Source organism: Ciconia boyciana, chromosome 6, assembly GCF_034638445.1.
Source record: "Ciconia boyciana chromosome 6, ASM3463844v1, whole genome shotgun sequence".
NCBI lineage: Eukaryota > Metazoa > Chordata > Aves > Ciconiiformes > Ciconiidae > Ciconia > Ciconia boyciana.
The window spans coordinates 36,215,607-36,243,358 of record NC_132939.1 but is presented as its reverse complement, the minus strand read 5'-3'; the positions used below and the strand labels follow the sequence as shown (position 1 = coordinate 36,243,358).

General features: G+C 35.8%; 1 protein-coding gene across 1 annotated transcript in view; it reads left to right on the top strand.

Annotated features, from left to right (window-relative positions):
- The window catches only part of RYR3 (ryanodine receptor 3), a 263,605-nt gene that overhangs the window by 43,192 nt on the left and 192,661 nt on the right, over nucleotides 1-27,752 (top strand). Inside the window, exon 3 of the mRNA XM_072864265.1 lies at nucleotides 21,073-21,192. Coding sequence (XP_072720366.1) covers nucleotides 21,073-21,192 — 120 coding nt within the window. The remainder of the gene's footprint in view (nucleotides 1-21,072; nucleotides 21,193-27,752) is intronic.

Genomic DNA, 27,752 nt, shown 5'->3' with positions numbered 1-27,752 from the left:
ATTTGTTCATGGTTATTTTCTCTTAGGAATGACTGAGTTAGGACTGGACTGGACAGACTGGGAAGGGAGGGATGGTTCCTTTCCTGCTACTGAGCTTGGGAGCAGTGAGGTGTGGGAAGATTCTACTGTGGTATAGCAGTAACTTGGAAATAACATGCAAGTGGGAGGCTACAGCTCAGGTAGCAGCTTCTGAAGGGAACCTGGTGCAGCCATTGAGGCCTCAGTGAAGACAGAAAGAACTTTCTGAGTGCTTAGATTTGCAGTCAGTCAAGAAGTAACTGATCTTTGTAAAACCAAACTTTGAAGCAAGGACCTGTATGCAGGGGCAAAATGGGCAGGCAAAAGTTGTTTATGCTCCTCTGTTTATACTGTTGGATCTTCCCTACTAACTTTATTTTTTTCTGTTTAGAATAGAATAGTTCAGTTGGAAGGGACCTACAATGATCATCTAGTCCAACTGCCTGACCACTTCAGGGCTGACCAAAAGTTAAAGCATGTTATTAAGGGCATTGTCCAAATGCCTCTTAAACACCTGACAGGCATGGGGCATCGACCACCTCTCTTAGGAAGCCTGTTCCAGTGTTTGACCACCCTCTCAGTAAAGAATGTTTCCTCATGTCAAGTCTGAACCTCCTCTGGTGCAGCTTTGAACCATTCCCACGTGTCCTATCACTGGATACCAGGGAGAAGTGATCACCACCTCCCTCTCCACTTTGCGTCTTCAGGAAGCTGTAGAGAGCAATGAGGTTGCACCATGGTCTCCTTCTCTCCAAACTAGACAAAGCCAGAGTCCTTAGCTGCTCTTCATGGGACATGCCTTTCAGCCCTTTCACCAGCTTTGTTTCCTTCCCTTGGATGTACTCAAGTACCTTAACATCCTTTTTATTTTGTGGGGCCCACACATTTTCACTATTTAAATTTTACTATTTAAAATTATTCTATTAAAAGCTGAATTTTTATTTATCTGTCTACGTTTTGGTTTAAAGCCTCTCTGTTTTTGTTGTGAAAGTCACTATGAAGAGAAGGTCTAGCAGATACACTCCAAATCTCTGGCTATCTCACCAGTGCTTCTGTTTGTTTTGAAGTATGAGTGGAACTGTTGAAGTAACTTCACTCACTGATCTACCCAGTGATAATAAAAGTAGAGTGAGAGGTTTTGCTTATCCATTGTAGGTTTAGGTGAACAAAAAGTTATAGATCCTATATGAAACAAAATGTGGATCTAGATTTGGAAAAAAAAATAGTCATGGAATACTTCAAGATTCATAACTCTAAGTAATTTTCTTACCCCAGATGAGTTTCGTATACATTAACATTTTGAAATCATGGATGTCAAGCAGTAATTTCTGTGGCAGAAATCCACAGTGGGAATATAACAGTTCCTCTGCAAGACAGCTTGAAGTGGTGATAGATTTTGTAATTTCCTTTTTCTTCATATGTCAAGAAAGATATGAATCAAACTTAGCACATGCAAGCATAAAATCAGCCTCAGTATTCCTGATTAGAAAATCAAATTTAGCTCTCCAGTGATAACCAAGCTTTCATGGAACCAGGCAGTACAATCATGAATTTTGAAAGTTCAGGCACACAGTAACTTGTAAACTTGAGGAAGAAAGTTTGTAAGTCTCAAATGCAGTCACTCTTCTGTTTCAGGAATAGGATATCAAAAGTAAAACTTTCTTCTGTTTTATCGCTTACAACTGTGTGCTGTGTTGTATCTGCATCAGCAATCAGTTGAACCAATGGTGTTTATGATGGCGTAGCATTAAAAAAAAATACTAGTGTTCTATACATCTTGGGTCGTGTATTTTGTTCATATGCAAACCTAACATGCTGTGAAGCCTTTAGTTTTTTCTGCTGTATAAAGTGCTCATCAAAGAGTGCACCTGTTGTAGCTGGTTTTGAAATGACAAACTTTGAGCATTCTTAGAGGGTCTTTCCCAACTCATTTCCTTCTGCAAGTAGCATTAAAATCTTTGCTGAATCTTTTTCCTTTCATTCCTAAAATAAGGACTAAGTGGAGAAGAAGGGGTTGAGGTGGGGATTGGTAGATAAACAAAAACACCCAGAGATACAAACCTAGTAGACATGGGAAAATGGAGACATTGACGAAGACCAAAGCTCTTCAGCTATTAATTGATAGTCCATGAAGAAACTACAGCCAGCACTTTGGAAAGGGCCAGTCTGGACTTTGTAACTGATAAGAAGGCAAATATGAAGAATTTGAATATTTGAGGGGGGTCTGTAGGACTCTGCAAAACTTGGGAAGAGATATTTAGGGGAAGAGGATTGGGGAAGAGCAAGGTGGTGCTAGGGGATAGAGAGGAGGGGATATAAAAAGGACTGGTTGTGTGTAAACCGTGTCCAGTCAGTATGCTTGCCTGACAGCCCTGTGCCTGATCGCTGCAGTTTATCTTCCTATTAAATACTTCCTTAACTATCTTTCATGTAATCTCGCTCTCTACCCTGTGCATGAGTGCTGTAAGGAATGAGTGCTAGCAACTGGGGAAACTAGAGGGAGTTAATTTGGAGCCAGCAACTGGAATCAGACCTCAGGTGAAGTGGCCCCTGTGTCTGTGGTGCCAGAAACTGGAGCAAGTAAGGGTATCTCCATCAGTAGCTGGAGGGGCCATGGATCTTAGAAAGATTGACAGCTACTGGACGGGCTGGGGTGAGTGAATTTGAGCCAGCAACTGGAATCAGACTTTGGGTGGAGGGACACTTGTGTCTGTACTAGCAACTGGCGCAAGCGAGTGTTTCAGTGTCGGCTGCTGGTGTGGGACCATGAGTCCTGTGTGTGCTAGGTGCAAGCTGTGGGGGTCTGGGGTGAGTGAAATGAAATGAGAATCTTAGCGTGAGCAGCTGAAGTGGGAACTATGGCTCATAGGGCCTATGGTGCCTAAGCACCAACTGCTGGGGGGACTGGAGTTTATATTTTCCCCTGCAGTGCATGGGCACGTGTGTGTAATTTGCCTAGCAAACTACAAACTGGACTAGCTGGCAAGTATAAGGCCCAGGTATTAGACAGGCAGAGGGCCTGTGGTGGTAATTGAGGGAACTGCAAACTTTTCTGTGCTTGTGAGTCGAGAGAGTTTCACTAGCAAACTTCAGTCCTGGTCCTGAAAATACAATGATTTTTTCCATGGTGGGGATGGTCAAACACTGGAACAGGTTGTCCAGGAAGGCTGTGGAGTGTGTGTCTCAGATGTTCAAAACTTGACTGGATGTGGTCCTGAGCACCTTGCTGCTGTTGACTCTGCTTTGAGCACAAGGGTAGGACTAGACAGTCTCTAAAGGTCACTTCCAACTCAACATCATTTGATGTGACTCTGTGTGGTTAAAATTTGCAAAGTGCAAAGGGTGTAAGTGATTATTAAATAGTAGTAAAATTTTATCAACTTCTCTGCTGAAAACTTATCAAGGTTTGGCTCTCTAATTGCTAGTGAATTTGATGACTGATTTTTGGTAGAACAGATACTACAGACTTTGTAAGTGAACCCTATGAAGTGATTTGCAAGTAAGCAAGCTCTGCTAACATCTTATCTGGGATAGAAGCAGTGGAAAATACAGTGATAGTGACTTTTCTATAGAAATCAACTTAATTACAAAATTAAGTGCATTTTCCTTTGGCAGGGTCCACCATCTAATTTATGAAAAAAATGAAGCAAATTAACATGTCTTTGTTACGCTTTGCAACATCAATTAGGTAGACACTGAGAAATATTTGTCTTAATTTTATGGGAAATCATTCTATTCCCATTAATTGTAGTTGTTCTCAATTATAGATCCAATGTAATGGCAGCATGGTTGATATAAGACATCCGTGGCTGAACATGTAGTTAGCTCACATATTTTCACTCAGTTTGCCAGAGGGTACCGATTGATTTGTTGCTTTTTAAAAACACTGCTACTGCTTGCAGATTTGTAGGTATCTCCTACCAGAGTAGCAATAACTGTAAGACATCTGTAAAATCACTATGCAGGGGAAACTGCCATGCAGCTGTTTGTTGGTGGTTTGAATTTTTTATTTTTGAGGATATATATGATGGATGTGATTCATTTATGCTCTTTCAATATCCTGTCCCTGCCAGTTCTTGTCTAAACCTTGAGTAGTCCACTTTCTATAGTCCAGCTTGAGTAATATGTGTAAATACTTGACATGGGATGGACAGCAGTTGAACGTACTTCAATTTTCACATTTGATTTCTGTGCCATCTTTTCTACTTTATTCTGTCCTTTTCCATATATTTTGTACGAGGGCTGCTAAAATATCTGCTGTGTTTTTCAAATCCTGTTTGAAAGATTTCTGCTGGAATTTTGCCTGCATCTCATGCCTTTTCTCTTTTAAACTGTAACAGATGTGGATGATTACTGAATATAGTGAGGTTTTTATTTTAAAGAATTGCCAAAAATAGCAGAGAGCTCACTTCTGAAATAAATTTCCAGCAAGTCATAATTCAGGATTGTAACAGATAGTTAAGTTTAAGTATACATGACAGTAATTTATGGTTTTCAGAATTTTTTATCGAAATAGGAATGTAATTCATCTTAGCACACTCTTGTTTGAAAAGTTTTACTGATAGAAAACATGGTAGCCTAATAGGTATGTGCATATACATAGTGCAGTATCAGCATAGTGGAGTATGGACTAAGAAATGGAAGATGTAGCTGAATTTCAAAGGCATTATATCCTCATATTAAGCATATTTTAAAATAATTTGTAGGTGCTGTAGCTCACTCTAAAAAGATTCTTTTAATTCTGCAGTTTAACATTGGGGAAGTAATTATGGTTGATGATGAATCATTTGTATAGCCTCTAGGTCTGCAGAATGGAATGTGCCATTTAAATGTATTAATTTTCTAGTAAATTTTAAAAGCTTTGCCCAGAATTTAATTTTTTTTGCTAGGTAACATATACTACCATATATATGGTGGCATTATGTGCCGTTCTGACATTCACTCAATAAGGATATTATCAGAGAAGTTTGTTTAATTGTTTGAAGAGGAGCACGGTGTGTAAAAGCTCTTTAACATGCTTTGCAGCCATTAATATGTCTGTACATTGACTGAATATACCCATATATGCCTGTACGTTAATATATCTGTGTATTCACTAGTATAGAATAACCATAGGTCTTGTAGTTCCTTTAGAGTTGTTCCTCTGTATAATTTATGATCCTCTCTGTGTACATGTAAACATTTGAACCTGATTCATACCTATTCCATTCTTACCAACCCATGCAAGCCTGGCAGCTCATTTGCTATATATTCACAGCCATATTTCAGTCTTGTCTATAGAAAGTTTGGGGAAGAAGCCTGGGATTTAGTCTAAATCTCTGCTTTCATGATTGAAAACTCCTTTAAAAAGTGTCATTTTTTTCCCTAGATATAAAATAGTTACGGTTAAAAAGACAGGCATAAAGTAATTCTAGAACCTGTGGTCCCCTGCATTTCTGCTTCAGACCTATCTTGCCTTATCATTGATGTCAGTCCATTTTTGGGTCCTTGGCAAAAGCTTTCTATTTATACAGTGACATTCCAGCTCACATGTCTGTTTTTTTTCTTGCTCCTAAAAACTGGATAAGTAGTATTTAACTATTTATTGGCTATTCACAAGCCCGCTCTGGTTCTGAGACCTGGTGCAAAGACCTGGGTCTTGCAAGCACTCTGTATGTGTTTAAATGCTACTGCCCATTTTTCTGTGGTTCTGCTGCTTACACTGGAAAAGGACAGGACTTAAATTCAGGTAACCGTGACACTGTAATATCTCCTCTCAGAATACTATTTAAAAAAAATATTTAGAAAGCTTCCCCCTATCTTCATGTTGAAAGCAGCTGGCCTATAACTTCATATACTGACTGAGCAAATGTCTGCTTTGTTTCATCTTTTTGTGGAACCTTTTCCAATTTGTTTTGAGATCCTAAAATTTAAGGTAGATCATAGTTTGTCCCGTTGTAGATTCCTAATTTTCAAAGCTGTACCCTAAGTATTCCTCTTGACAACAGTTGGTATAAACAATGCATAAAACCCTGAATGGTATTGGGTTATTTAAAAAGATCCCCAGAATTTTTGCCTCAAAGTCACCATTTAAGTTTCCTAGCAAAAACCGTTAGTCCAAAAGGGAAATCTTACATTCTTTTACAAACTGTGATGTTAAATAGACATCTGAGATATTTATAGTTGATAGTTTAGAGATAACAGTGATCTTACATACAGAATACAAGATTTAAAGAATATGCTAAATACTGTGCACGCCCATTCTCATTTGAAATCGATATGACCTAAATGTCTGTTGCTATTGGTATCTTTACTAATCTGGTAGTGGTCATGCACTAAGATTCCAAAAGGCTGACAGCTTCTATTTGGATTCCTTCTTGCTGTCAGGTGCCAATTTTTTTAAATTAGTTCATCTGTAATTGAGATAAGACACTGGCTATGCCATTAATATTTCTGATCATCTGTTAAACAGTAAAAATGTGTAAGTTAAAGCCTGCAGGTTGAGTTTATTATGCCAAAATTTTTCTCTTACATTTGCGAACTCCAGTTACCAGTTAATTGCTGAAATTAAAATAAATTTTATGGATGTCCTATGTCATATCTTTCTGTTGCTAACTGGTTGGTCTGCCAGTATATCACTTGCACCAGATGTAGAAGAAATGGGGAAAACAACAAAAAAAATGCAAGTGTGTACACACAGAGTAACGTTTCTTGCATTCATTTCTCTCTCCAAAAGGATGCTGCATTAAAATGAACTATAATACCCCCCTTTCCTAATAAATCCTGTCATTTCTTCATTTGCTCATATAATATTATGCCAGAGGTCACAAATGTCAGAGGTGCAAAGCATGCCAATACTGACACCACAATTCATAGAATCATAGAATGGTTTGGGTTGGAAGGGACCTTTAAAGATCATCTAGTCCAACCCGCTGCCACAGGCAGGAACATTTTTCACTAGATCAGGTTGCTCAGAGCCCCGTCCAACCTGACTTTGAACAGTTCCAATGATGGGGCATCCACAACTTATCTGGACAACGTGTTCCAGTGTTTTACCACCCTCATCCTAAAAAAATTCTTCCTTGTGTACAATCTAAATCTACCCTCTTTCGGTTTAAGACTATTGCCCCTTGTCCTGTCACTACAGGCCCTGGTAAAAAGTGTCTCCATCTTTATTATAAGCCCCCTTTAAGTATTGAAAGGCCCCAATAAGGTCTCCCCGGAGCCTTCTTTCCTCCAGGCTGAACAAACCCAACTCTCTCAGCCTTTCTTGATAGGAGAGGTGTTCCAGCCTTCTGACTGTTTCCATGGCCCTCCTTGGGACCCGCTCTAACAGGTCCATTCAGTAGGTAATGATAAGGTATTTATGCAGGATAGACCTTTCTTGATTGATTCCACTTTCTTGATCAGCACGGAATATATCTTGATGCTTTTAGTCAGTCTGCCATTCTGAGAATTAATGTGTGTACTTAAAGTCACTTCATTTCTTAAAGCAAGACAGGACTCTGCCTGATAGGAGAGGACATATTTATTTTGCCACTGATTGACATCAAGCCAGTCTGCATGGCTAGTTCACCCCAGCTCTCTTAATAAGGCTTCTTTTTTCCTGTCTTACAGTTTGAAATCAAAGGAGTGGTTTTAAAGAATACTTAGTATTCAGCTTTTATGACAGATAATGAATAAATATTTTGGATGTTACTTTTGGTCTTGGTATTTGGTGTGGTTGTTCCTTTGTTGTCACTATCTCATGCTATCTCATTTTCATGAAGAACTGGGCAAGGGGAGAGGCGGGGAAAGCTGTGACACAAAAGACAGCAAACTATGTAAATGCTTCAATGGCAAGTCTACAACCTGGAAGTTGTATTGAAAAAAGAAGCATAATGGTCAATACTGAAATACTTAACTTTCTGAAGCAATTTTTCATTCAGAAGTACTAATTTTTGTGAAAAGGACTGACTACATTTCATTGCTGTCTAATGATTTGCTTATTCTGCCTTGCTGATGACCTGATATAAGATATGGAAGTATGTTCCAGAGTTGAGATTAGGCTTTGATCCAACCACTGCTGAAGGAGTAGTCTGACAACGGAAACCCCAACTCTATTTTTAAAATCTTCTGAGAACTGTCAGATGGTGGTGCGTGAATTTCCATCAAATAACTCCGCTGTCATCGTAAGGATCCATTTGCAGTGAACTGGCTGTGTTTATTGGGAGAAATTAATATACTTACTGGTGGAAGAAAGGCCTTGGTATGTTACTACCAAACAAATAAAGGCTTTTAATTTATAAAAAGATGTTAAAAACAACTGATAACAAGTAATGGACGTAAAGCTAAATCTGCTGAGAATCCACCTCCCCACCACCACCACTGGTTTAAGATCTGCTCTGGATATTGGTTTCCTTCATTTTTTTGTGGTTTTTGTGATGATTTACAACGTGACAGTTGTGTCCAAGCACACTTTTGTTTTAGAAATTAACACATATGGCTTGCCAGAAGATTTATTTATAGACATTTAAAGGAAAGGAAAGCCTAAGTTGATATATTCATGTGACCTCTTCCTAATTCAATTGCATGACTGTGATGTCTGTATTTTGGGACCGAAATATTTGTGTAGTATGCACTTCTGTGTGGAGGTCCTAAAATAAACTTTATCGTATTGCAGCAGAGCTGTATAAACTTTTTAAATTACCGGAATGAAAAACATAACTTGAATCTTTTATGAACGTTTTTTGGTTCATAAGGTTATTCTGATATTAAACTTTGCTTTGGTGCTTGGATGCATGCTTTAGTAAACAACATTCCTAATATTAATTTATGTAGTAAGTAAATTAGAATTTATTGAAAAATTGGATTTTCAATATTGTAAGTGGATAGTGTCGGGAAAAAAGTGCTCTCAAGAGCTGTACCGAAGACACATCCTTTTGGCAGAATGGCAGAATGTAACTGCTGTGAAACAAAATGGGGAGTTTTGTAAACAGGAAACGTCTGCTTTACTGGCATGTATGTGAGACAAAAACCAACACAAATGTTTTCATGACTGGCAATGTAGAATTTTTTTTAAAAAATGGTAATAATTTAATTTATCCTGGTAACTTGATTATCTTTCTTAGCAGTTTACAGTTGGTTTTTAATTTTTTCCATTATTATTATTTTTGATTTATGTATTTTTTTGATGAGCAGTTTGGGTTTTTCCCCTGCTGCCTGGCAATATGACTGAAACTCTTAAACATGGAAATACTGGATAAAATATGGCAGTATGAGTGCCTGTTATACAGCCTTTGAAGTTGAGTAGAAATATAAAGTTACCTATAAGAACATTTAAATTAGGACAATTAAGTATGTCCAAACATAAGGTTAAAAAATAATTATTCAAATTTCAGAACTCTTTAAATGTTCACACAGCTTCAGTATGGATCATATGTATTGCATATTGCTTCCTTGTTCTGTTTGTTTCTATTTTTATAAGTATGGGATTAACATTCACATTACTTGAATTCACTTACTTTCTTAAAGTAGTGTTTTGTTTTAGCAATACAAATGAGGCAGGGAAGGGTCAGCATCAACTAGTTCCTGAGACAAACAAGACGAATGCTTTACATTCATCTTCACCATTATTTATCCTATTTAATGTTCTGTTTTCCTGAGGAGTTACTTAATGTTTTAATATTAATTGCACTGAGATTTCTTTACGTAGCTTGTATCTTGATTTCCAAAAGAAACAGAGTTTATACAAAATCTCTTTCTGCCCATGTATTTTTCAGTACATTCTTGAACTTGTAAATGTTTCTGTTCAGTTTAGATTTCAGACTGTGCAAGCTATATTGGCCGAAGGGGCAAAGAATTGGCAACCCTGATTTAAAAGCAAGTTATCAGGTCAAGTTGTATTACCAGTTTAAAGAACAAACAACCAGCTCACACACACACACGTGCATGCATGCACGCGCACACACACAAACTAGGGAAGATAAACTTAGAGTAAAGTCAGTCTTCCTTTACCTGAGAATGTATCTGTAAATGAAATTGGGGTTTGAAAGTTTAGTACTCCTGTGAGGAGAAGAGAGGGGAGAGAAAAAAGAAAAGAAAAAAAGAGACACTTGACTTGGTAATGAACCAGTTGACTTATTGTTTTGATCTGAAGAAGGAAAGAGAATAGAAGAATACACAGAAGAATCTGTCCTGGAAGATATAATAAACTTTCTTTCCCTATGTACATCCTTAGATTATGTCCAAAGAGGAGATTCAGATCACCTCCTCCATTTCCAAGTTGACAGACCAAGGGTAATGGTTCCTGCTCCTTAACGTAACCGTTTCAGTAATGTACCTTTCCCCATGTGCTTGGTAAGGGAAAGCTTCTTCTAATGACTAATGAGTATTCAGTGAATCTCAGGATCCCAGGGGCATCTGTAGTCATTTTTGGAGACTGCTGATCAATGTGGAGGCATCAGTAAGGACATACTGTACCTCACCAATATGTTACATTTATAGTAACTACAGCTAAGTCTGTAAGCTTAGTAAGGTGGTATTTTTTTTGTTTGTTTTTGTGCATGTGTTTTGGGTTTGGCTTTTGAGGCTTAAAAACCTTTTCTGAGGTTTTACTTGGTTTCCTATTTCTTCTTTTTTTTGACTAGTCCAAAAAGGAAAAAATTAGTTTTTTAAGTTGACAAAGAGTAGGCAAAGCAAAAACCCCATGTCATCCACTGGTTTTGTACCTATAATAAACAAATTTTTTCAAGTGAGTAATCTACTCTTTCAACAAAAACAATATCCAAAACTTCTATTAGTCAGTTGTATACTGCATACTATACATCAGTATCAGTCATAATGTCACAATAAACAATGTTTTTTGTTTATTAAGAATGGAATTGCCCTTTGCACAATAAATAAATATATAGATCAATAAATACAGCAGAGCTTTTGAAAATTTCCCCCAAGGAATTTTTTTGTTGAGAGTCATCCCTCAGGGGGATTTGGCAGAGGAAAAGTGATATGACCATGCAGCAAGACTTCTGATGCAGATATATACTTTGCTCTGAATCTAACTTCTGCATGGACATGTGATACATAATTACCAAACTGTTGTTATTAATTACAGGAAAATTACACTGTTTTCTCAGCCCAGGAACCTAAACAAACTGAATTGTTTTAGCTAGATGGCAAGCGAATACATTAAATAATTTTTCTGGATTAATAGCCTCAAAACCAAAACAATCCAAGTAAAATTTAATCAAAGAAGCTTTTCATTTTTATGAACTAATTAATTAGGAAGCCTAAACAGTTAGGACTGTATTGCCTTGGTAAATAACAAATTCAACAGCCAGAATTTTCCACATCCTTCACCTGAAGTAGAAAAGCAGTAGCAGAAATAAAAAGCCATACCAGAACTGTTTTCTGTATCAGTTATATGCAAATTAATTTTTTACAATGTACAAGAGAGAAAGTATACCAATCTTGACTTACCAAGTGTTGCAATAATAATTACTGAAGTAAGAAATCCTAATAGTAATGTATGAGTTTGTAAGATTGACAAGTTTTGTTCTTTTCAAATGTGGAAGTAGTGGAATCCTTTAAAGTAGCATTGCATGAAGCATGACGTTTTAGAATGAGTGGAATGATTAACTATATCCATTAAGAAGTTGGAAACTAAGTAAATTATGGACTTTTTTATTTTAAAAATGGATCATTTATTCAACAGAAACACATAAGTAACTAATTTTATTTTTATACTACTATTTAGGAAGCCTTGGTATGCTTCATCAACTTTCTAACTTGAGTCACCTTTCTTCATTTTTCTTCTTTAATGTAGCAAACCAAGGGATTTGTGTCACAGAGTTTCATATACATTGGTAGCCTTATACCAGAAGGTGTGAAATTCAACTACAGCAAAGTGATTTATGACTCTAAGAAAAAACAAAAAAATACTGTCAGATCAAGTGAAAAAAGTACTTTGACTACTCACTTAATTCTGTGTTTTTCACTATCATCTGGTGATTTAGAGTTGCTCCCTGTAAAACACTGTTTAGAATTTCAAAGGTCTGACCTACAGGTTTTATTAAAGCTGGTGTATTACCCATGATGAAGATGGATATTGACTATATTTGATAAGCTATATGATCTTCCTTTTTCATAAAAGCTGGCTATGATACTTTGGGGTTTTTTTTGAAAATAATACTTAAATGCTTTATATAATTTTAATGGGCATTGTTCATACAAGTTTTTAACAATTATTTCCTATACTTAAGTGAATTTGCAATATGTTTTCTAAAAGAAAAAATCTGATTCCTCACATGAATTTTAGCATTTGTTATTCTACTAATTTGAGTTCTATATAGTTTACAGTACTGTGCATCAGAATAGAATTAGACTCAATTTCTGTTTTCCCAACTTTTTAGGGTCATACTAAACCTGTTCAGAATCAAATATATTTTTTAATCATAGTTATACCTTGTTATATATAGCCTTTTAGTATAGGTGAAAAGTGCTGGGCAAAAAGTATATATTTTGCCCTATAGATCTTGAAATCTATGATCAGAAACAGAATTGCAAAAGGGCAAGAACAAAATATTTGCACCTGGGAGCACCAGAATTAAGTTATCTCAAAATGTTTTGACATGGAATATCTCTATGAACACACGTTGTGTTTAAATATATATTGATTTTACTTTATTTTAATTGGGGTGTTGCATTTCATTCCCCTGTTGAAATGAGCAGTTGTCTTGGTTTATTCTCCCAGGCTTTGTCTTGTTTTTTCTCTTCAAAGAAAAGTCACTGTCAGATTAGGGCTAGGTTTTGATGGGAGAACTACCCTATGAGTAACAAAGAAAGAAGAAAGAAAAAAAGAGGACTTCTGTTATCAAGATATTCAAACATTAGCATGCACAAAGTTTTAAAGTTGAAACTTTAGTTCTATGTACACATTTTGTAATAGAGTAAATAAAACCAGGATGTTTGTTCTCTGGAACTCAACAGTATAAAATTAGTTGTGACTTCTGTTTTGTTAGCATCCTGACTGACGGCACATTTGATGGAGAAGCTAAGTGTGAGATGTAGTGGTAATCTTTTTGAGAATATTTATTGTAATTTTATTTATAATACAATTGTCAAATTTTGGTGGATAGAGAATGTGAGTACCAATGAGGAAATAAAGCAGAAATTTAGAGTGCCTTTTTTTTGTGTGCTCAAGTATTGTGGCAATAAAATAATGTAAATAAAACATATTCCAAATAAGATAGAGAGAAGACAGAATAACAAAGTATATTTCTTATTCTAATGTCTTCCTTCAGGTTGTGCATTCTTTCAGGTTGAGACAAGATGAAGACATATATATGTAGAAAACAGAGGGCAACATTACCTTTTTGAGTCAGGATCAACCCAGCATGAGGGTCTGTTGCAGAATTAAGTTGTGGATACTCTAATGTATATTATAAATCATGTTCTAGCTTACAGTAGCCATGAAGGATTATGTATCAATTATGGGATCTTGAAAAACCAGAGCTTTAAGAGACCTCATGGCACATATATTCCCTTACCTAAGAAAACACTGACTATACCCATGTAACAGCATACCCACAGATGTTAACAGAACCTGTTTTTAAAGACCTGTGGTGATACAGGCTCTACAACCTACTCAATTTTAGTGCCTTCCTATCCTTATCATCAGGAAAGGAGAAGGAAACCTTTTTTCTAATACCCAGCCTGAATCTTGCTGCAGTTTAAGATTTATAGTACTGGTTCTGTCTGTTACACGGGGGAAACATAATATTCCCTTCCATTTTGGAGCAGCCTCTTATATATGTTTAAAAACTGTTTATCATGACCCTAATTAGGTGTTGTGTTTTGTTTTGTTTTTTAATTTATTTCACTAAACCACAGAGTCACTGAGATTGGAAGGGATCTCTGGAGCAGGTTGCTTATGACATTGCCCAGTTGGTCTGAGGTCTCCAAAGATGGATACTCCACAACCAATCAGTGTGTTTGACCATGTTCACGGGGCAGGGACAGGGGAGGGCAGAGAGGAGAGAGGACCTCGGAAAAATACATAAAGCACTCACGGTAGGAAGTTATTTAGGGTAGCAAGGATGTGAGCAAGCTGTGAACCATTCTAGAAGGACCTTCTTCTGAAATTAAGTAACTGCAGTAAAATGGCAGATGAAATTCAGGCTAAATGTGAAATTATAGACATGAGGAAAAAAAATAACAGTCCAGCTTCATGTTTGAAATTATTGGCTCTGAACTGAAAAGTAAGAACCTGATGTTATAATAGTACAATGAAAACATCAGCTTAATACTCAGTAATGGCCAAAAAAGGCAATCAAATATTAGAAATTACTAAGAACAGAATAAAGAACACAACAGAGAACATCATTTTGCTACTGCAAAAATCCGTACATTTTTCCATACTTTGAATAGTACGTGGAATTCTGGTTACCTCATTTTAAAAAGAAACCATTAAACCATAAGAACTGGAAAATATTCAGGGAAAGGTCAGATGAGGATCAGGATGATGATCAGAGGAGGAACAATTATTAGGAAGCTAGGATTTTTCAGCCTGGAAGAGGCAGGCTGGGTGTGACATGATGAGGATGGACAATAATCTTCATTGACTGTTGTGATGTGGCAGCTTGGTAATATTAAATGGAGCTTGTAGGAACCAGGTTCAAAACAAGCACAAGAATTTGATTTTCCTGTGGCTGAGCTGTATCACTGCAGAGCAAAGGAGGTTTCGAGTTAAAATTTTACATGGAAGGCATATCCACTTCATGTTCAAAAACTATGTCTGGATCTGAAAATTTCCTGACCTGAAAATAATGGTGGTCATCCACCTTGAATCCTGGATAATTGAGAAGAAATCATAGGCAGCATAAGAAATTCTCTTCTGTACTCTGAAGTCCAGATCTTTGCAAAAGTAACTTGCCAAACTCTAGCAAACGTAAAATTCTAGCAAGGCTTTGTGTGTTCATCTGTTGTGATTTCCATCATGTCCTCCCCCTTTCCCCCCCTCTCTCCACTTCAAATTCTTCTCATGGGGCCAGATTTAGGAGAGACTTTTTTTCCCTTAGGAAGAGGAAAATCCAGTTCCATATCCTAGGGCAACATCCTTGTTGTTCAAGCTCCAGCTTAAAAGTAGAAATACTTACCTATTTCTCAATTAAAAGACTGTAAGATTGTTTTTAAAATGGGCCAAAGACTGTGTTTCCTGTACTTGTTTTGAGAAATGACTGAAAATACTTTGTGATGTTAGCTATGCACTGAAGCTGCACATTTTGGACAAGGTTCTGCAAAAAATACAAGTGCATGGAGACAGCTTTGAAGTGAGACCATTCCCCTTGTGAAAGGAAGTGGTGGGCACCCACAAATTTACCAAATCCATCTTTGGTTAGAGCATTGTCAACTCTGCCTGTGACTCCTTATTTTGTTAAGAAGAATGCAGCCATTGTAGATGGCAATTTCTGGTGAATTTTACTTGTTCTCCAAGAGTATTCCAGAAAACTTGAAAGGAATGCAGTCCTGTGGAAGAATCAGTTTGTAGCTAGCATTCAAATGCTAATCAAGATGTTTGTTTGCTTATATCCTGTGCTTTGTGATACAGTAAGGTACATGAGTAGGATGTTGTCTATCAAAGAGTGAAGGCGGCTGTGGATTTTTACTTCATACATTTCTTTGCAACACTGATCTATAATCAGCAAGTGTCACAGTCTCACAGTAATCAGGCCTGTAAAGAGCATCAACTTGATATGCCAGCTTGTTTTACAACAGAAAACACGAGCTCTGAGTTTCTTTGTTTAACAGATATGGGGTTTTTTTGAAAGTAATATACATTTCTTCATGGAAAGGATATATTATCAAATAAAACTTTTCCATGGTGTTACAGGAGAATGTACTTTCAAAACAATTCTGTTCAGTTTACATTAAAGTTAGTCATTCATGTACAAGCACCCACTTGCATCTTTATGTGCAGCTATGAGTAAAATATAAGCAAAATATGTATGCTTTTTTGAGGAAATAGCTTCTCCTTATTACAATCTACAGGTTTGATAGCAAAGCTGATTAATTTTCTAAAACCAATTAGTTCTCAGTGTCATGTCAATTTTATTCTATCAGTTCATTTTCAGTACTGAATATAATAGAGAATGTAGAGATTTGGTAGATGTTGAATTGGTAGGTAACAAACTAAATCTAGGGTGTCATTTTCCAGCAAAATTTGCATATTTTATATGTATAGGTGTACATATGTGCATGTATATATTTACTGTATTGATGGTTTTGTGCTTCTTAATATGAAACATACAGAAGTGTGTCTGTTGTTGAATACAACCTCTATGTAGACTTAAATGTATTGTATAAATGACTGTAACTCTTAATTCTGGGATATATCTGTAACATAAATGAAGAAGGAGTTTCATTAGCTGCTGGAATTTCTTTATTCTCAAAGTCTGAAGTGAAAAACTACTGAACTGAGTAGAAGCAAGGTCATGCCTACAATACATTGTTTTTCCTTGATCATTGACTCACTTTGCAGCAAGTCAAGTCATTGATTAATTAAAATCGATTTTGTTTGTGTTTTGGCTTATTACTCCATCACAGGAATCTCAGTTTAAGTCCACCATCATTTCATTATGAAACTGAGGAGGAAGACAGCCTGAAGACCAAGACTAAATACTGCCTGGTAATGAACCACTGGACTGTGGTTCATTAAAAACTATTTTTTTTAATTAGATAGTATGCTGCTTAATGCTATATTGCTGAAGTCTAGGAATCACAGTTTTCAGTTAAAGAAATTGTTTAATATTAGAGGTGCTTTTGAGAAGAGCCAAGTTCTATTTTGGTAACTTGTTCCATCTTAAAAGCAGAAGATACTGAGTGAGTGACTCTCGTTTAGAAATACCTTTGTTTCTCAGCCTATGCAGACATTACTATATAGTGCAAATTCAGATTGCAGCTTCAGCTCTGGCCAAAGCAAATAGAAATTTATGTTCGCAGTACACACAGTTATGAAGTTACCTACTTTCAAAAAAAGAAGACAAATCTCCAAAGCTCTCTTTTTCCTTTTTGCAAAAGTCATGCATTTGTGTGAATAGATGAATAACACTGGACAGAATTATGACGCATTAGCTACATGACAGATGTAGATTCTGCAGGATTTCAGACCACCTGAAATATATTCTAGTAATATCAATGTGTTTCGATGTATAAACATTCTTAGAATTGGGGTTGGAGTTACCTGGTCTGTGTCCTTTTGCTAAAGGACTGCTGGATGAATCCTAACCAGATAAGAGATTTCTGGACAGAAGGGGAGAATTTTCACTTCCTCTTCATTCAGAAAAAAAAGTTTAAAATTGCTATTCATCTGTATTTGTGAATAGATATTAATTATGGTAGTACAAAATGGATCTCACGGTTAACTTTATGTAATTATTGATGATGCTACTGGTGGAAACTAGTTATTAGTAATTGACACAGAATGTGTGTACTTTTTGAGGAACAATAACAAAGGCAGTTTCTTGTGCGAGGCCTAGTGGTATGCAAATATATTATTTTTTCCATGTGCTCAGTAAATCATAGAGGTATTTTGATCAACCTGAAATTATTCCCCATTTCCTCATTGAAGCAAAACCTTGAAAAATTTAGAGAACTTTGATACGACTGTTGCATATTACAGCTTTGATCTGAAGAGGTGTAATGTGGTGGAGAGAGAGGTGTGAATCTGTAACAATACCTCAAGCTGATCAGAACTTTGAAAGGGACTTTTTTCTTAAATTAAGCACATTAGATCATCTGAGAAACTTGATCTAAATTAGCCCTTCTCTAGTGAGGTGTTGGACCATTGCTTACAGAGGTACTTTCCAGCCTGTGATTCCGTGCACTCTAAACCTGTTTTATTAAAAAAAAAAAAAAAACAAACCAAAAAAACCCCCCAAAAAACAACCCCACCAAAACTAAAAGGACTAGAAAAAATTAAATTTCTAAACACGGAAATGTCAGAGTTGCTAGATGAGAGAGACTTCATTTAAAATATTTAAATTTGTTAAATTCCTCGTTGACAAACTGATCTCAAGGAAGTTGTGTGGGTTTTTTTTTCTTTTGCTATGCTTTTGGTTATCTTTGAGAATTGGCTGTATATAACCTAACTAACAACTCATCACTGTTCATCGCACCACATCTCATTGGGCACGCAGGCTTCTTCTTGTCATACTAAGAAAGGTATATTGAAGTAAATGGATGAAATTTTGTATAAGAGAAGTGAAGATCAAGGTTAAATGGCTCTGGCGCCATGTATATTTAAAAACTAAGGGAAGAAGAAAATGAGTTTACCAGGAAAGAAGTTTTAGAATACCTGAATTTGTGTGAGGGAAGACTCAGGAAAACAAGATACTGCTGAGACATGGTCTGCAATTTCATTATAGGATAACAACTCCATAAAACTCATTTCTGTTAGCGTCTTCAGGCCAGAAAAGCAATTTCAGACCTCAGCTAGAATGATCTTACTTCAGTAAGTACACTATAATACTGAGTCACCTTAACAGCGAGTCATTGTCTTATTTGCAGATTGCATGAATTCCACTAATTCCTTATGCTCAGTCCACCTGCACCTGAATGATAAACACTTTAAAACTCTACTCCAAAACATTCTGAAATACACTATTATTGCCACTTTTTAGAAGCTCTGTTAAAGTTGTTCATCCTGTGTAGCAAATACGTAGTTTGTTAAATGTTGTAGCACAAATGAAAGGGTACATTGGAAATTCAGAGGACTAACGTAAAATATTGATGTTGGATGCTGCATACAGTCCTTAAGACATTATCAGTGTTTGTATTTTGGGGTTACGGCATTTAATGATTGATAAAGACTTTGTGATGCCAGTGTAAATTCTAAAAAGAAATGCTTATTTTTTGAATTCTAGAAAATTTAAATATTCATTTCATTATGCTAGAAACTCTTGCTCTTTTATGCATATGGATTTAAAAAGAAAATAGTTCATTTATTTGAGTAATTCTCATTTTAAGTAAGTTTTTATGTATGTTGTCTGAAGGCATAATTTTATTTTTTAGAAAACTATGAATTACAATAGATACTATGTATATGCCTCTGTGGAATGATGAACACTTTAATGTAGTAGGGAGAATAAACACAATTTCAGCTATATGTAAGTAATTTAATGTAATCCACTGATAAGTGCAAGCTAAATGGCAAATATCAATTTTATTCTAAATTTTGGTATTTATAAATTCATGTTTTAGTATTTTATTCTTTTTAAATCTCTGAAATATGCATGTTCAAATATTGATACAGGAACCAGATGATGAAAAGTGTTTTAAATATCTTCATTTTTATCTTATACATGTTCTTATTTCTCCCCCCCCACAAACAGATATGCTTCTGATGCCAATTTTTAAAAATTCATGAACAGAGGGACATAGTAATGAGTGCTTAATTGTATTGTTTATGTTTTGCAACTTATTACACTGAAGTTTAAAAAACAGAAGTGTATTTACTATGAGTTTGAAAGCTGAGAATTTCACAGAGCATTTTACAGAAATGGAAGCAGAAGCAGCAGGAAAAAAAAATGAATCTAGCATTAATTAGCTAATTTTCTGTCTACCTCTTACTTGACTGTACATCTTAGAATTGTTTATAAAAATTTCTTTAATTCCTATTCTGTACCGTTAAAAACTATTGATTGTTATGCAAAGCTAGATAAGGAAAACGCTTTCTGTAACTGCTGATTAGTCAGAAATATAATAGCTGCCCATTTTAGTAGTAGTAAGTAGGCAGTGAAGTGTCGCCTAAAAGAAAGCCATATAACTTGCACACACTTGCAAAATCACACAAGTGAAAAATCTCCTTTTGGATTCCCATTTTAAAGGGTGCGTCAGTTAATTCCTTTGGTGAAAATCACTTTGTCACTCCCAGCTTTTATTTCAAGTGCCAGTAGCTGTGCTACTGTCATAGTATTGCAGTTGCATAAGGGGACTGGAAAAAGTAGTGCTGCTTTTAGAACATAATTGTTCAAGTGATCTGAGTTCAGTACAGGCGGCTGTTCTGTATCTGCTTTGACAATAATAATTGACACCAGTATAACTTCATAGCTGGATGGAACACTGACATATCATATCACTCTTGTTTATCAGCCTCCGCCTCCTTAAAAACTTGTAAGGCAGTGTCTTTTGGTGAACAGTTACATACCTGTATAAAAATAAGTTCTTCTATGTGCTAGTCGGCAAGTGGTGTTTTTCTTGGTTAGTGGACAAGTTTTGGAAAATAAAATTATTTTTAATTCTGTATATACCTTTGACACAGTTGAACACTAAAAATAATCTGTTTTGGCTCACTTATATCAGCTCTAGTATCACACGTTAAGAGGCGAATAAGGGCTTGGCACTTTATAAGCGTGTCTTTGGCATTGCATTACGTAACAATTTGTAAAAGAGCTTTCAGAATAATTAGGATAACTAAACAATAGGGCTGTTTCATGTCACTTTTCCAGAGTGTTCTTATTCTTGGAATGTGGCTTTTCAGGAGCAAGTTTTTGTGACTTATTTGAACCATCACTTGAAAAATGCCTCTTGGATCTTTGGTTGTACTCAGAGGTTTCTAAATTAAATGAGACCTTAAAAGTTAAGATTGTGCATTCAGAGGACTTGTGTTGAGGGCTTACTATGCTAACAAAATAAATCTGTTTATATTTAGGTTACTGTTGTTTGCAAAATCACAGTAATAGGTTTTTGCTGTAAACATTAAACATGTTTTACTTAGTAAAACTGAGTAACAGATACTTGCAGCTTTTATGGCACCATAACAAGCCACTGCTAAAGCAACAGAAGGACACAACACTTATGAAAGCCCTGGAGACAGTATGTAGTCTATGTCACTTTGATATAGTCTTGAATATAAATCTGTACATAAACATCTGTTTACATACACATCAAAAGAATCTCTGCGTATGTACAGGGTATCAGTTATAGGAGTATAATGTGTTCATTTTCAACAGATTCTGTGTTTCAGGATTTCTTAGCATTATAGTGTGTATGTAACTTCCAAATATTTACTTTTTTTTCTTGTACCTTGTTTTGCGACAGGATGACGAAGTAGTACTTCAGTGTGTTGCCAGTATTCACAAAGAACAAAGGAAGTTTTGCTTGGCAGCTGAGGGACTTGGGAATCGCCTGTGCTTTTTGGAACCAACATCAGAAGCTAAAGTAAGAAGTTGATACTCTCAACTGGTGTAACTGATCAGTGAATGTTAACCTACTTATTATCCATGAATACATTTAATTACGGTTTCTTTAATGTGCTGCTAGAAGCACCTTTTGTATGCTTTTCTTTCTGTGACTGCTACATGAGATTTCTTAGAGATTCTAAATATACTTTGAGGCATAACTGTTAACAGTCAAAAGGCACTATTCTTTAGCTATCTAAAATAATTCCTGTAACTGAAATACTTCATATTTTCAAGATTAAGTCTCCAGACTGTTATTAAGATTTAACTTCACTAAAAAACTTATTCCTTTTACTGCTGTAGTATCAAATATCTTGATATACTGGATCGATAATTTTAGAAGCATTGTCACATGTTACTTACTGGCATTAAGTGTTGCTCCTAACTGTGTTGATTAATCAGAAAGTTGAGAGTACAGGGAACAGAATTATTAAGTAATTGAAAAGTTTTACAGATAACAAGTGGCAAAGGGAAAAAAGAAGCTAGAGAGCTGTGAAGAAAAAATAAAAGAAAATAGAGTAGTAAGAGGAGCTTGAGAGGAGAAAGGAGAGAAGAGATGAAACCTTAGACCTGTACTAGAGCAGAATGTTAAGAATAAAGGCAAATGGAGGACCACCTCCTCCCTCTCTTCTCTGTTCTCTCTGCATCATTTTCTTTTTCTTTGTTTGGTGTCTTTATTTCTTTTCTCTTCTTCCTGATAATTTATTTCTCCTGAAATTTTTTTAGTGGGGTCTTTGTATCTTTTCTCTTGAAATGTTGCCATGTGGTCCTATTTTTAGTCTAGGTATTATGACCATGTTACATCCACAGTGTTTGTTTATGCAGTATGAGAGGTCCTTGTTCATCTCTAAGGTGAAAAATTATGCTGCTTCTAAATTTGCATTTCTTTACATTCCAAGAGTTCAGTCAGATAATTTATCTCCGGTGTACTTTATAAATCACCAATAATCTTTTCACATGCTTAAGTAAAAGCAGTTAGTTTTCACATATGTATTTTCAAATATTGTCTTAAAATCTTCAACAGTGATTGGGAATTTTTTATTAATCGACAGCTCAACTGCAGTGTACTCTATCTATTACTGACAATGACCATCTCAATCTGTAAGACAGCATGTTGCTCATCTTATAATAAGAAAAGGAGGAACGGTATGCGTTACTGTAGAATACCATAGATCTACTTTACATTTTATAAGTGTCTTAGTAGCAGATAATACTACGGAAACCTCTGAAGTTTTTTTAAAATTAAGAGGTTCAGAAAACTTGTATGTAACTGCTTTAAAAGAGTTTACTGAGGAGCTTTCTGAACTGCTGGTCTTGACTGAGAACAGTGAATAATTTTGAACAGTGAACATATGTTTGAAAAATAAGAAATGTAGAAGGTTGATGTAGATGATTAGAGAGTACAATACTTACCAACAACCCTTAGCGATGATGCTTACTTCCATTTACATTTGGACAAAATTTTGGTTATGAAATAAGAAAGAGAAAACCAAAATGGCACACATCCAGTGGACTAAAAAATAGTTATTGAATAGATGTATTTCTGATCAAATCCTACAGGCTTCTGTTCTCACTGCTATGCTGTTGAGTATTTTTTTCAATTAAGACATAATTTAAATTTACATACGCAATTTTTTCAGATTATAACATTGGGGAACTGGCAATTGATGAAGTCATGTCACACACAGGAGGATCTGCAGTGGCTTGTATATTAATAGAAAGCAGAGGTATATTTCAGTGCTGCCAGTGTAAAGTCTAATAACTAAGTGTGTAAATATGCTTACAAAATGGGAAACAATTCTTGTCCCCTATAAGGAATGTGAAGGTCATGGTGGATGTTACACAGTCATAAGTGTCCTGAGTGATGATGTGCTCAAGGGATCTAGCATAGTCTGTAGAGGTATAATTGAAAGAAACTTGGAAGGAGATGGGAAGTTATACTATCTCTGCAAATTTTGGGTGTTTTTTACTACCTCTGTGGCAATGCTGCTGGAATACAGAGTACAGTCATGGCATTCAAATTCATAAGAATGTCGATAAAATGGAGATTGCTCCAGGAAGTGCTATGAGAATCATGACTGGAGGAGGACACAGTCTATTCTGTTTAAAAAAGGAAAGTATGGACACTGCCCATAAGCTTCTAAAATAGGAACATTGATAACAGGAGTCCTTTTATTTTAGACAGCAGAAGACTGTCTTCCCTGTTAAAATAGTACTATTTACCTGAGATGGATTCCTTATTCCTTCCTTCTCCCTGGAAATTACTTTATAAAGCTAGATTTCTTCTGTGTATTAAGAAGAAATTGCATTAAAGAAGATTCAAGACATGTTTATCAACAGAAGTCCAGTGATACCTTCTACTACCTTCTCTTCTCCAGTTGACCACTTTACCAAAGTCAAAATCTGTTTGCAGTACATGTGACAGCTTCTTAACTCATTAAACTTTGGTTAAATATTGTTAAATCAAGAAAAGAAATGCTTTTCTGTTCAAGTAATTCTGGAAAACATAACAAGATATACAGGAAAAAAACTCAGTGTATCTGTTAATTCCAGAATGAAAAGGTGTCACTTCATGATTAATTTTTTAATCTGAGTTGTATGTAGTAAAAGTCAGAAGATAGAATTAGCTAAAAGGAAAGGGGTGCAAGGAAAGAGAAAGTATATTTCTTAAAAAAAAAAATAATTCTTAGAAACTTAAAGAGGAAAAAATGGGGTTTCTATGGCTGGCCATTAGCTGTTTTGGCAATTTTTGTGACATGCTGAAGGGAATAACAATTATGAGATACTTCTGTTCAAATTTTACTATAAATCCATAAGCAACTTGCATGTTATTTCTTTACAATTTATTAGTAAAAAGTATTACAGTGTCGGTTTGCTAATAATTTATATTATGGTGACTGGATTTTAAATGCACTTTTTAAAAGCACTTTTGCGTTAATTCAGTAGTATGAAATTATGTTCTTCCTGTCTATATGGCTCCTTTTTGAATTATCAGAAGATGTTTGTCTAAATAATGTCTGATATTTAAAATGTGAGGGGAAAAATCTAATTAACTAGAGGTGAAAAATTATATTTTTTATACTAAACAAGAAATAGCAGAATTGTTGAACGATGTGATCTAATTCTGTTACTTCATTGCTGTTTTCCTTGTTTTTAAAGTGATACTTTAAAAGATGATGTATTTCAAAGCTGATAGTCTAGTTCAGCAAGGCTAACTTCTACCAATACCTAAGAAAAATATACCTCAAAAATAATTGCAATATACTAGCATCTCTTTTAGTAGCAAAATTGTCAAGTAAACTTAAATGCTTCAAGGGAATTATAACTAATTAAGATAAGATTGCTGTCCTAATGACAGAATGTAATAGTTTACAGGTCTGGTAAAAGTAAACCTAGTTAATCAGTAACCTCTGCCAGCTTGTGTCAGTGTTCTTTACACTGCAGACCAGAAGCTGTGGGCAAAGATTTGGTTAGTAAACATATCACCTGCAAGAATTTAATATTATGATAGTGCCTGGTGGAATCCGGAAGACAGAATTGCATTCAAAGTGTAATGTGGGAGCTGGGTTTTCCCGTTAGCTATTTTATGGGCCTCCATTTCCCCCTATGCAACCCAGCACAAACTTAGCATAATTATATATAAAATGGTTAAAACTGCCCTACAGCTATTTGCATAGCTATTATTTTTATAATAAATAATAATTATTGCATATTGAAATAATAGTAGTCTGACAAAATAGACATAAAACTGATGAGAAACAAGTTTAAACTTCAGCATAAAACTTAGCTCAGTGCTCCCTCCGCTGCCACTTTGTACTTGCTTGGCTGTGTCTCTTTGATGTAGAAAATATTTCCTTGGAATCTTTCGATATGAAGCTCTCTTCATCAGAATGTGCTCGTAAGAATGTTTCAGCCAGCATTAACTGCGTGCATTGAGTCAATCTGTTATCCACCTTGGGGCTGTTATGTAGAAGCCTGGTATTAGAAACTTCATTGCAGTTTACTCTTCACAGAATCAGAGAATGGCTGAGGTTGTAAGGGACCTCTGGAGGTCATCTTGCCCAACCTCCCTGCTCAAGCAGGGCCACTTACACCTGGTTGCCCAGGACTATGTCTAGACAGCTTTTGAGTATCTCCAAGGAAGGAGACTCCACAACCTCTCTGGGCAACCTGTGCCAGTGCTCAGGCACCCTCACAGTGAAAAAGTGTTTCCTGATGTTCAGGAGGAACCTCCTGTGTTTCAGTTTGTGCCCATTGCCTCTGCTCCTGTCACTGGGCACCACTGAGAGGAGCCTGGCTCCGTCCTTTTTGCACCGTCACTTCAGGTATTTATACACAGTGATCATCATCTCATCTCTTACTCATATGAGAGATACTCCAGTCCCTTAATCATCTTAGTGGCCCTTTGCTGGACTCCCTCTAGTAGCTTCATACCGCTTTTGTACTGGGAAACTCAGATCTGGGCACAGTACTCCAGGTGTGGCCTTACCAGTGGTTATTCTTGTGGCCTTATTTTTTGTCTTGCTGCATTTTGCTGCCTGTTCTAAGAAACTGCGAGTGAAAAATTGACTGGTGTGTGTTATTGACTGGCTTAGGATGGGTAGCTCTCCTTCATTACTGATGATTAGGTATGCACATACCTTTACAATGTTAATAAGTAATACCAAATTGTGAAAATACTATGTTTTATCAGTAAATCACAGTGTACCTTACAAGAGAAAATTTTTCTCCAGTGTCTCCCTTTTAAATGGAAAACTAAGGCAGATGAGTGTATCTATGGTCAATCAGAAGTCTGTGAAAATGGTGGCTTGCTGTTCTGTTCTGTACTTTATAGAAAGAATTTTGAGCTGTTTGAGAGAGAAGTCCTACATACTGATAGATTTTTTTTTTTTAATTTATTACAAAGCGTGGCCCCTTTTCATTGTTGTAGGTCTTCATTTTTTCTATAACTGCTTGTGTTGCTCCTCTCTAGCTGTGTAGCTTGTATCTGTTTCTTCATGCCACCTCTCCTATCAGCTTTGACCTATTGGTATACTTTACCTGCTCTCTGCTCTTCCTCCAGAAATCAATTTAGATGAAAATAAAGTAATTTGACCTGGACTCCGATTCATTTCTGTGAGAAAATAGAGTTACTTTAAGACTCGAGTTATTTGCAGATCTATTGAACGTTTCCAGTTCAGTAGCTAGTTTTATTTATCTTAACACCTCATTCAGAAAAATGAGGTATATTCAGTGTTATGAGTGTGTTGATGGAAAACTGGTAACTCCACATGAAAGACCTGTTTGAGAGTAATCTCAGAAATAAACATTTTCTTCTTATAAAAAGAGCGGCTGTCAGGGTAGAACTGTGAATTGTTTCTGCAGATTTACTTTGCAAATTTGTGTAGGTTTCCTATATCAAATTTGTCTTTTTGTGTACCTTCCTGTATGTATGGACAAGACTGCACAGAGGTGTGCTGGAAGAACTCCCAAAAACTGTCATTGACTTGAAGAACTATTTATTCTTTCTTTTATCATATATCTTACCAGCCTACTTATTCTGCTACACAAATTCACTTACTGTAATGCTTGCTCGGCATATCTTTAAATGCCTGTAAAATAAAATAGTTTATTCTCCACTTGAATTTTTTCCTGTATTGATGATTCTTGAAAATGATGTTGTCTTCTGTATGCTCATTCCAACTTCCCATAGCCAGAAGGGGGATAAATACCTATGCCTATTGTTACTTCACAGCGGATTTCTAAAACCTTACCTTAGTACCAGATTTTGTTTTTCATTTCAGCATAAAGATTCCTGACATGAATATTTCCCCATCTTCTACCTGTAGCTCTCACCTCTCAGTATTCTTGTTTCACTCAACGTCCCTTATTGGTACTTTTCTTTTTTTTTGTGGGATTCCATTACAATACAACATTGCTCAGAGCTGGGGGAAAAAAAGCATAATTAGCAGATGGTTGAGATTTTATTAAACCCTCTGTAGTTGTGTATTTATTAGGAGTGTAAAATGGTCTGCCACACAGAGATTGTTGACTATCAAACTTATGAAACAGTATCATTTGCAAAAAGACCAGAAAACAAATGAGCCTTGACAGACTCAATAGTTAATTTTTAATTTTTTTTTTTTTTTTTTTTAAAAGGAAGCAATCTAGATTAATTAAGGCAGTCAGTTGCTACTTGGGTCACGTACCATCCACATAAATTACCTTTCCCTGGTATTTCTCAGGTCAGTGGAATTTAAAATATAATTTCTTGCCGTCCAACCACAGAAATGGGGTATGTGATAGCATGCTAGTGTTAACTTATTGTGTAACACTGCAAATTTGAAAGAGGGGTTAGCTGCTCTAGGTCATGGGTGGAAAAATCATTAATTTCATAGTTCTCAGTGTCAATATTCTTAAATAAAGCTGAATACTCCATAGGCTATGAAAAAGAATGAGAAGTGCAAAATGAATTGTGTTAACCTAAGATGTACATTTTATACAAACTGTGACTAGGAGTACATTGTTTTAGAGTGTGTCTTTCATTAATACAGCACTAAA